Genomic DNA, 12,137 nt, shown 5'->3' on the forward strand with positions numbered 1-12,137 from the left:
CTTTGCACTCAGAGAGCAGGGCCACTGCCCAATCGTCTGTCAATTGGCCGTCTATAACAAAAAAACACCAAAATAATATTTATTTATTCACACTGTTTGTACTGTTACGAAACACGTGTTCTAAATATAAAAATACTAGAATATACAACTTGAACATAGTTATCGATTTCCATGCCACCTAGCTTTCAACTAACTTTAGAATGTAGAATTCAGGTGTCGGTGTGGGCGCGCATCGTAAAAATTCACTCTCATCATTTTTCTCCGTCGCGCCAAAAGAAGTGTAACTTCAATAAAACTTAAGCATATAGGAGGGAAAACAATTATAACAGACGTAACGTACATAATTAAGAAACTTAAATGGAAGTGAGTTGGTCATTTAATGAGAAGGAAAAAACAAATTGGGCTAAAGATATAACAGAGTGGTATCCTAGAGGCGGTAAGAGAAGATGGGGAAAGCCATTCCGAAGGTGGAAAGACGACTTAAGAGCGACAGCAGGACCTCTGTGGACAAGGAAAACCCATGATCGCGAAGCCTAGAAGAACCTGGGGGAGGCCTATGCTATAGCAAGACAATCAAGCGAAACCGGTGTCTCGATAAGTAAATAATCATTAAGATAAGATTGTTGAAAAGGCTATAAATAAATAAACAAAAAATATGTAACTTGACGTACCAAGCATATCACTCTGATGGTAAGAATAAAACCTTCGCCTATAAAAAGAGCGACCATTCTTATGGCATGCAAGGAATACTTCCTGCAATATGCCGCCCCGTGTCAATCAACCTGACCCGTTGGTGCTTCCACGAATGAGCTCTGTCACAAAAAGTTCTACTCCTACTCAACAAAACATAAATTATTTAGTTACTTCCTCCAAGTTTATTCAAAACACATTAAAAAATTAAATGGTTTCAATAGAGGAAGTTGACAATTGATTAATTCCGGCCTACTCTTTTATGAAGCTTAAAAGTAATTGTGCGTCATTAATTTGAAATTATGTTTTTTATAGCCTTTTATTTACTCTACATTTAACATTGCCCTGATGTGTCAGATCAAGGAATCCTCGTAATAATATCCTAATATTATAAATGTAAATGTAAGTTTGTTTGAAAAATACTTAACCGATAGTCATGCAACTTTGTACACGTATCTTATCGTAATCTTGGAGGTATCAGAAGTAACATAGGATACTTTTTATTTTAAAAAAAGAATGTGTGTTCTTAGTTACACGCGTTAGAAGTTATACTTCTTTGGCGTATGGAAAAAAAATAACTAAAATGCAGTAATGATTAACGACAAATATTGAAATTGAACTTCAAAAAATATATATATTTTACGAAAGATTAAAAAATATTTGTCAAAAATCTCATGTATGTCTATAGGTGTAGACTTTGTAGCAGTACCTACGCTGTGTCCCGAAATTTACGCGCGCGAAGCCACAGGTCATATCTAGTATAAAATAATTGATGGCTAAAAAGTAATAAATCTCATTGTCACAGATGTAAAAGTTCGGTCTACGGTCATTAAAAAAAAACGTTTTTGTTTGACCTCATAACTCTCACTGATGCAAGGAAAAGCGAGTAGGATTGTAAAACACAGTCGTAAATTAGACGATTACGATCTGAACACGATCCCGAGTGAGCGATCGACGGAGGCGGACGATCGACAATTTAAAACAGCACTAATTCAATTAACATTGTTTTTTTTATTGATAATGTTACAATAAAACTTAAAATTAAACTAATTACTGAAAGAATGCTGGCGCATGAAAGCCAAACTGCTCTTTCGCGAACTTTTGCGTTGCTTGATTATGTTAATCTGATAAACACAGTTTTAAAATAAAAAGTAATTTGAGGAATGAATTATGCTCTCGGAAACAAATACGTAGACTGTAGATCCATGAACATGACATAGCTCAGCGAGTCGCGAAGCTTGATTGCAATTGGCGGGGCAAATAGCTCGGAGAAACGATGGTCGTTAGGGTCTTAAAAGGTTCTGGAATGGCGACTACGAGTGAGACCGGTAAACGCAGGGTAGGTCGGCCCCCAACGAGGTGGACATATGGCATCAGGCGAGTCGCTGGGAGCCGCTTGAGGCAAGCGGGCCAGGACTGTGGATTGTTAAACTCCCTACAAAAGACCTATGTCCAGCAGTGGACGTCAATTGGTTGAATTTATGATGACGATGATATATATTGTCACCCTTGAATTTACAAATATATATAAGTGACCGCTCTTGACTTCAGTTGTACTATAAAAATGCACAAATATGTCCAATTACTAAAATAGAAATTAGTCCAAATCAGCACTGCTAAGTTTTATCTAATATATGCCAGTGGTTTACTTAAAAAACTATTAGGTTTTCGGTTTCACAGAGACAATACATAATGTACCTCAGAAGCCTGTGAAGTTTTATTTCCGTTTTCATATACACGTTGTCAGTGGCGTGCATAGAGGGTATACACAGGGTATGCAGATGATATAAAATGAAGAAAATCACCATTACGAGTTATAAAAACTCTGATAAACTGCTCGTTGTGTATAACATATAAAGTATAAGAATAATAAATGTAACTTTACATACGTTAGTTCATGGCTATTAGGAAAATAAAATTGTTTAAGACGACGTTTAAAAACATTCTAGGATTCTGACTTTCGAACCTCTTTAAGCAGAGCATTCTACAACATCTTAATTCTCAGATATTAAAATCAACAGTCATTGTAAAGACACTACACTGATCGATCGTTCATGCAATCGCTGTAATCTGCGGTCGGATGATTAACGCGTCACTTTGTGAGTTAATCGTTAATCCACAGTAAGCGATCGACAGTTATTAGACTGGAAAATTGTGTGTATGTTGAGGCAATTTACGCGTGTGTCTACAATTTGTCATGAGCAAACGATTAGCAGTTAAACTAACACACTTTTACACACTATGCGCACATTTGTCTATTTGTATCGTATATTAGGGTGAAATTTGGCACACATTGCATGCATCCTGGACATATATCTTTTTATTACGAAGAAGCAGAAGGAAAACATTTGCGGCTGATTTAAAAAAAAACTAACCTAACCAACCTAACCTAAAAATCTGAAATATTTTAAATAAATAAATATACTACGAAACTTATCTTACCCAAAAGTAGGCGTAGCTTGTGTTATCGGTACTAAGATGACTTATAAAACCCAGCCACTGAAAAGCATTCATGTTCATCACACAAACCTTTTCCAGTTGTGGGAATCGAACCCACGGCCTTGCAGTAAGCGAGCAGGGTCGCTGCCCACTGTGCCAATACTGATACTATTTACCCAAAAACAATATCCGTACGATTAATGAAGATTATCCAGAAGCCGTTATGCCTAGATGAGTTTACAAACTTTAGTACCTTGACATACTTACATATATAAATACCAAGTCGATTTCCTTATTTAAAATCCAATATCTGCTGTCAAAATGATTATGATTTTGTCTTAGTAGCAGTCCTGAGTAAGGATGTTAGCGTTATACCTATGATAATAATAGTTAACGCCCACCAACCCGCGTTGGAACAGCGTGGTCGGTCTGAGTTCTTTCTAGGAGAGAAGCCTGAAGGCCTGTGTGCGTTAAGCTTTCCACTCATCCTGTTCGATGCCCACTAGTATGCATCGAAACCGGTCCGCGGGTCGCGGGCTCCGCGGGGGGCGACCCGCGAGCTCGAGTTACGTGGCCCACACGATCATTCACGCATTGGCGGTCTCAGTGCATTTACTAAACTTTGTAACAAAATAAATCCTAGTAAACCAGCAATAAGTTTAATTTCAATGCATAAACATCAATACAGTCCAAATTATATATACACACAACATTTTGGTCCTTCGATCCTCAAAAGGATAAATAATCACACCTCGTGGAAAACTCGTGGTGGCCGCATCGTGAATTCATCAAGCCTTAGACCTAAGAAGACTTAGCGAGAAGGAGGCATCGCGGAATGACAAAAGGACAAGGGCACGATCTTCAGTGAGTCCGTTCCATATCCTTTCTTTTTCTTTCCGTCTTTCTTGCCACTATTTGATTTGACATTGAGACCTTTTCGCATTTGTTATCGCTTGCCGGCCGGTCGGTCTCTTATACCTACAACGCACCGCACCGTGCCTACCGCTTGATTTGCGCGTTATTTTACGCGACTTACCTACTTATTTCTTTGTTATACTGAATTTATATATCCTTTCCTTTCAAAATGTCTGATGCACGGAGCAAAGACCTGATCAAACTTAGAGGGATCATTAAAGGAAAGTTAACAATTTTTCAAAATTTTTTAAATAGCTTAAATACATGTGAGAGAATAAATGAAACTCAATTTAACGAGCTGGAATGTCGTCTAAATAAACTAGATAGCGTACAAGTTGAGTATGATAAACTTCAGACGGAGATGGAGTTGTTGTCTGACGATCCTGAGCAGTTGTTACTCGAACGAGAAGAATTCGACACTAGATATTACTCGCTAGTTGCATCGGCGCGCACTCTTCTTGCTAAGTGTAGTCGTCAGCAACGGCGAACATTATCCATGTCCGAGTCGAGCGAAGGGAGCGAGCGAGCAAACAGGGGTGCCCTTCATGACTTCGTCAGGCTACCAAAAATAAGTTTGCCCATATTTGACGGAGACTTTCAGCACTGGCTCACTTTCAGAGACACGTTTATTTCTCTTATTCATGATAATAACACTATAGGCGATATTAACAAATTCCATTATTTAAAAGCAGCATTAAAAGGCAGTGCCCTAATTATGATACAAAATTTAGAATTTACATCAAAAAATTATAAAATTGCATGGCAATTGCTATCAAATAGATATGACAATGAAAGACTTTTGATTAATAATCATATCAATGCCATATTGGATTTCACTCCTATACAAAAGGAGTCATGTCATTTCTTAAGGAAATTGATAGACACAATTAGACGCAATCTTTGTGCTTTAAATACCCTAGGTCAACCAACTGATCATTGGGACACACTCATTATACACCTAATGACTAAAAAGTTAGATTCTATCACCTTTCGCGAATGGGAAGAGCATCGCAACACAATTTCAACTTCGCCTACATTAAAACAATTTGTTGACTTTTTAACAAATAGGGCAGATTTACTAGAAACTATACATCAAGATATAAAACAACGACAATCATTAACACAAACTTACTTAAACACACAAAGTACGGAAAGAAATCAAAATACACAAAATATAGAAACAAAATCGAAAAACACATTTTACAGCAATAAAACAAAAAATATCGATGATAAAATAATTGCATGTCCCATGTGTAAGCAAAATCATTTTTTATTTAGCTGTCCCGATTTTAGGAATTTAGACGTAGATACACGTATTCTCAAGATGCAAAACTTTACAGTATGCAAAAATTGTCTTAGACCTGGTCACAAAGCCAATTTTTGTAAACTTACACACTGTAAATATTGTGTTAACAAGCACAACACACTCTTACACAAAGACACAGAACAGCACAGCACAGTGGCACTATCTTCCAATATTAATACCATTAACAAGCCCTATATATTGCTTTCCACAGCTTTGGTTAACGTGGTTGGCGCGGACGGAAACCTACACCCTGCCCGCGCTCTTCTCGACAATGGTGCCACTGCGCACTATGTCACACGGCAGCTCTGTGAGAGGCTGGGTTTGGAACGGCGTAACGTAAGCTCCACTGTGACAGGTATCAATAATCAAGTTTCCCATAGTGCAGAGTCTTGTAACTTATCCATTGAGTCATCGTGTGGTGATTATAAACTCAATATAGAATGTTACGTTTTACCTCAAATTACAAATTCTTTGCCTTCTTGTAATATAGATATACAGTGCATAAAACTTCCGCCTAATATACAACTAGCCGATCCTTCTTTCCACATTTCGTCACCCATAGACATCTTGATGGGTGCAGATGTGTTTTGGGACGTTATATGTTCCAACTTGATAGATTTAGGTAAGCAACGTCCTAAGTTGCAACAAACAAAACTCGGTTGGCTTGTTTCAGGCACTTTTAATAAATACAGAAATACAAATACTTCTCCTACTACGTGCTTATTTTCTCAAAATAATGAGGCCTTATTAACACGATTTTGGGAATTAGAATCAATTAATCCTAAATATAGCTTATCATTAGAAGAGCAAGCCTGTGAGAAGAGCTTCGCAGAGAACACTTGGCGCGATAATGACGGTCGATTTATCGTAACTATACCTTTAAAGGAGTCCCCAGATGTACTCGGCGATTCTTTTCAAAGTGCAAAAAACCGCTTCTTAGCGCTTGAGCGTAGGTTTCAACGCAACCCTATCTTAAAAAAGCGGTATTTAGACTTTATGACTGAATACGAAAACTTAGGTCATATGAGTGACACATCAAAAACTTTAGAACCTAGTAACAAACCTCAAAACCGTTCATACTACTTATTTCACCATGGCATAGTTCGTGAGTCTTCTACTACCACGAAATTAAGGGTGGTCTTCAATGGTTCAAGCCCTTCGTCAAATAACGGTAAAACCTTTAATTCCATTCAGATGGTTGGTCCAGTCGTCCAAGACGATTTAATTTCTATTTTGTTGCGCTTCCGACAGCATAAATACGTAGTGTCGGGAGACATCGAAAAAATGTACAGAGCTATTCTTGTAGAACCCTCTCAACGCTCACTACAGCAAATCTTATTTAGATTTAATCCTAGTGAGAAAATAAGAACATTTACGCTTAACACGGTTACTTACGGTACAGCATCTGCACCGTACCTAGCCACCAAATGCCTAGTTTCGTTGGCAGAACAATGTTTTGATCCTGACGCAAAAACCGCTATTACTCGGGATTTCTATGTAGACGATTTTCTTAGCGGTGGGGATTCCATACAGTCAGTAATTCAACTATGTAAAAATGTTACCAACACCTTACAGTCAGCGCAATTTAGGTTACGTAAATGGCAGTCAAATAATACTGAAATATTAAATTCTTTACCTAGTGAAAATTTACTTGAACATATTAAAATAGATAAAACTTTAAATCTAGACAATTCACCCAGTAAAACACTTGGTCTCCATTGGGATTGCAATACAGATAATTTATTATTTACAATTATTAACCTAGATTCCAACTCAAAAAAAATGACAAAACGTAAAATATTATCTCTTATAAGTAAAATTTTTGATCCCCTTGGACTTTTAGGACCTTGTATTGTGCAAGCAAAAATTTTAATGCAAAAACTATGGGTTAAAAAATACAGTTGGGATGAAGAAGTTTCAAAAGAAACGCAAAAGTCTTTTTTAAATTTTACATCTTCCCTTACTTCTCTCAAGTCACTTCGCATTCCACGGTGGGTTTGTACTAATAACATGTTGTTATTAGAATTGCACACCTTTTCAGATGCTTCAGAGCGCGCTTACGGCGCGTGTGTCTATGTAAGAGTGGTTGACACTAATAGCAAAGTACAAGTTCGTCTTTTAACTTCTAAAAATAAAGTGGCACCTTTAAAGCCTACCACAATCCCTAGGTTAGAGCTTTGTGGTTCGCTCCTTGCCACCAGGCTCCATGCAAAAGTGATATCATCGTTATCAATTAAAATAAATAATTCCTACTTTTGGACCGATTCTACTATCGTGTTGGCATGGCTTAAAATTCAATCGAATCAATTAAAAATGTTTGTTCGGACTCGAGTGGGTGAGATACAAGACAGCACTGCCGGTCACAGATGGTGCTACGTTCCATCTAAAGAGAACCCTGCAGATCTAGTTTCTCGAGGGGTCATAGCTGACAGCATTAATTCTCGTACTTTATGGTGGTCTGGTCCAGATTTTCTAAAGTCTAAGAATATAGAATTTCCGATCATACCAAACACACACTCAGATACACATTCAGAAATCATCTTACATACTACTACACAAAATGATAGCACAAACTTACCAACAAACATACTACATAATTTCATAAATAGCAAATCAAATTATACATACTTAATAAGATCATTTGCATATATACAAAGATTTATTTACAATTGTAGAAATCCTAAAAATAAACATATTAAATCTTTATCTACAACAGAGTTACAAAATTCTGAAAATTACTTATTACAATTCGTTCAACAAATAATGTTTGCTGATGAATACATATTATTAAAAGCAAACAGGCCTCTCCCTAAAAATAGTAGGTTAAACTCATTATCACCCTTTATGGACTCAAATAAATTAATAAGAGTTGGTGGTCGTCTTAAAAATTCTTGTTATACATTTGACGTAAAACACCCAATCCTACTATGCAGCAAACATAATTTGACACAAATCATTTTTCAAAAAGAACACATAAGACTTATGCATGCCGGACCTCAGTTACTTTTGTCTCATGTGAGACAAAAATATTGGCCACTGGGGGGGAGGAACCTTGCCAGACGTGTCGTGCATGGTTGTGTACGTTGCTTTAGGTTCAAAGCTAAGCCGTTTCAACCCGTTATGGGTGACTTACCCAAAGATAGAACTAAATTAGAATTTCCTTTTTTACACACTGGTGTTGATTATGCTGGGCCAGTGTTGATAGCCAACCGTAAGGGCAGGGGTGCTAAATTAACAAAAGCTTATATTTGCATTTTTGTTTGTTTTGCAGTAAAAGCATTGCACCTGGAGCTGGTCACGGATCTTACAAAGGAGGCATTCCTTGCAGCGTTCCTGAGATTTATTAGTCGACACGGAAAGCCAATTTCGGTGACGTCAGATAATTCGACGACATTCATAGGAGCTAGTAACGATCTTACATCATTTTTTAGTCAATGCTCAGAAAACATTAAAAATGAATTAAGTAATAGGGGTATTGAATTTAAAACCATTCCCCCTTACACACCTCATTTTGGTGGTCTTTGGGAAGCGGCGGTTAAGTCTGTGAAACATCACCTTAGACGTATTCTAACACTCACAAACTTAACCTACGAAGAGATGTCAACTTGTTTGATTCAAATAGAGGCTATCCTTAATTCTAGACCTCTCACTCCTCTGTCCTCGGATCCTTCAGATCTTACATGCCTTACACCCGCTCACTTCCTTATAGGGCGTTCACTGTTGACAGTTCCCCGTCCTCCGGTCAGCGACGCTAATATCAATCGCTTGGACCGCTACGAGAGGATCGAGAAACTAAAACAGCATTTTTGGACAAGATTCTCAACTGAATACATTTCTCTCCTCCAGCAACGCTCCAAGTGGCGGTCTTCTTCAAGTTCTCTCCAGCTCGGCTCTATGGTTCTCGTGAAGGAGAAGAACCAACCACCACTTCTGTGGCAGCTGGGCAGAGTCGTCAAGCTGCATCCAGGCAAGGATGGTGTCAACCGGGTTGCCGACATCAAGACCAGGAAGGGCATCATTCAGAGGGCCTTCAATAACATCTGCCCCCTTCCAATCTCTTCATAAAGTTGAATGTCTTCAACGTTCCCCGGGCAGTATGTTCGATGCCCACTAGTATGCATCGAAACCGGTCCGCGGGTCGCGGGCTCCGCGGGGGGCGACCCGCGAGCTCGAGTTACGTGGCCCACACGATCATTCACGCATTGGCGGTCTCAGTGCATTTACTAAACTTTGTAACAAAATAAATCCTAGTAAACCAGCAATAAGTTTAATTTCAATGCATAAACATCAATACAGTCCAAATTATATATACACACAACACATCCTCATGAAGTATAAATTGAACAAACTTTACATTTTATACGTCATCAATTATTCAGAGTTTACAGATACTCGCATATAATAGCTTCTCTTAAATCTTATCTAAAAAAACAAACTTGCCTGATATTGTCGTATTGTCACCACCCTATATCAATACACAGTTATAGTGTGACGGGCTTGACGGCATTTTACAAATCCCCGTGTCCTATAGAACATGTAACATTACTCATAAATCTTTAAAGATACGCGGTACTAAGAAATAATCCGTTATTTGTTAAAGTATTAAAACTTAATTGAAAAACTTGTCGAGGCGTCGCGCGCTTGGCCTGCACCGATTAGCAAGGACGTTACTATATAACGTTTGCTTCATCTAGAATTGAATTGCGATTTGACACTCGGGATCGGAAAGAGTTTTCATAAGTGAACATACAAAATATTTAAATTACTCAGTTGAAATAATTCAGAATCGTTAAATATCGAATGCTTAGCTTAAGCTTTAAACCTTATATTCTGAGCTGTTAAGAAACACAACTATTGTTTCTACACTACACTAAAAGATGCAATGTTTATAAAATAATATAATAGTCAAGAACATTAGAAGATTATCATTTTTATTTCATTTCATTATATTGTTCAACCATCAACGTGAAAACGTCTTACGTTAAAGGCGCGGCGCCTGGTTACATTCCAAGCGCAAGGATGGACTTCGGAGGCTCTCGCAAGCATCGCGAGGCTGCTAAATCCATCCTGAGTGTAGCGAAGGTTACAAAGACAGCGTTACTCTTGCGTTGATTAGTTATTTTCCACAGTTTGCGATTCATATCAATAACACCACATCACGTTTCAGAGATAAGATTTGGAGCGAATTTTTGAAGGAATAATATCTGAGTTTGATAAGTAAGAAAACTTAGTATAGGGTTCGCGCTTTAAGAGATCTGGCGCGTTATAGAGTCAGCGTCGAAGCAAGATTGAAATAACATGATTCGATCAGTTGTTTCAAAACTTCATCAAGTGTTTTAATTTTGAATCCTTCTCAGTTTTACTCTCATTAAATTAAATTAAAAAATAAAATGCTAGCCTTCTTTAATAGACTGACAAACTATCGCGATCCAATTAATTGGACTTTTAAATCCTGCACTTCTACGGCGTTCTCAAATCTTTGCAGTTTTCTTCTTTCTCCTGGCTACTATCCCAATTAATTAAGGGTCAGCCCTCCTTGTTCCCCGGGCGTCTAACAAAGCCAACAAGAAGGACATGCGGTGGTGGTTTTTAGTTTGGGTATACCTACCCCTTTACCTTTACCTACCCCCTTTACCTACCCTTTTACCTCTTTAGAGGGGGGAGTCCCACATAACCTCCGTCCTGTCCAAGGGTCGGAGGCAGCAATAAAGCTTCTGTTGTGTTGCTCGCGATTAGGTCGTTTTTTATTGTTCTTAGCCAGGTGGCCGTCCTCAAATCTTTGTAATGCTATTGCTAATATTAGTATGTATAGTATTTTTAGTTATCAACAAAACTTAAGCCCTATCCCGATTGTACCATTCACAATCGCGCCGATAAAACGCTCGTGCCCACATCTCGTTTAGCGGTTGCTTTAATTCCGATCCCCGTTTTTGTCACCATTCGCCACTCACCTGGCATTCCAGGCCCGGTGGTTTGTTCAACATCGGTGGCTCCAAGATATTTCTTTTTCAATCGGCCCATTCCGCTTCATTGATCAAACGATCGGCTTAACATTGATGGCTGAGTTAATAGCAGCGACATTTTAATCGATTATTTGTTAAGTATCATCCTCGTCCTGTTTAAACTACTTCTTTTCTACCATAGAAAAAAAACTTGTTAAACTTACACCTACTACGCTAGTTTAGGCTGGCGGGCTTATATTCCTATTACCTATTTTATATTTATTATTGATAGTAATCAGGACTTATACCTTAAGGCCCGGGTGGAAACAGCAAATTTCTTAACTTCGGGCAGGTGCTGATAACTTTTTTTTAACAAAAAAAAAATTGTGTCTAATTATTTTGGTCAACTCTGACTAACTAACCCAAAACAAATCCGATAATATAAAAAATAACCCGGCTAATTTTAGACCATTGCGCGTTTTAAAATACATATATATACTATGACAAAACAAACATCGCCATCGCCAAAGTAAGCGTAGCTTGTGTTATGGGTACTAAGATGACCGATGAATATTTTTATAAATAGGATACATAAATACTTATAATATACATATAAACACTGAAAAACACAAATATTGTACAGATGTGGGAATCGAACCCACAGCCTTAGACTCAGAAAGCAGGGTCGCTACTCACTGCGCAAATCACCTCACAATTATGTAAACATATACACTTCACAAGTGCCTGTGATAAGCCTACATGAAGAAAGAATATTTAAATTTGATTTTCCAGGAAAATACAAACCGGAAATACATTTTAAAATATATATCAAGCTAGCGATCAAA

At 37.8% G+C, this 12,137-nt stretch overlaps 2 protein-coding genes across 3 annotated transcripts in view; both read left to right on the forward strand.

Annotated features, from left to right (window-relative positions):
- LOC120629713 (leucine zipper putative tumor suppressor 2 homolog) overlaps positions 1–12,137 on the forward strand; it is a 182,888-nt gene that overhangs the window by 132,955 nt on the left and 37,796 nt on the right. The window lies entirely within an intron of this gene.
- Positions 3,632–9,608, forward strand: LOC120629712. The gene is made up of 2 exons (XM_039898703.1): positions 3,632–8,756; positions 9,197–9,608. The coding sequence occupies exons 1-2, from the start codon at positions 4,214–4,216 to the stop codon at positions 9,385–9,387; spliced, it is 4,734 nt and encodes a 1,577-aa protein (XP_039754637.1). The 5' UTR covers positions 3,632–4,213; the 3' UTR covers positions 9,388–9,608.

This window comes from Pararge aegeria, chromosome 15, assembly GCF_905163445.1.
Source record: "Pararge aegeria chromosome 15, ilParAegt1.1, whole genome shotgun sequence".
Taxonomy (NCBI): Eukaryota; Metazoa; Arthropoda; class Insecta; order Lepidoptera; family Nymphalidae; genus Pararge; species Pararge aegeria.

Coding starts and splice junctions, on each gene's coding strand:
- LOC120629712 (XM_039898703.1), top strand. CDS start 4,214: ATGTCTGATGCACGGAGCAAAGACCTGATCAAACTTAGAGGGATCATT. Junction 8,757..9,196: donor GACGACATTCATAGGAGCTA/GTAACGATCTTA, acceptor TCTCTCCTCCAG/CAACGCTCCAAGTGGCGGTC.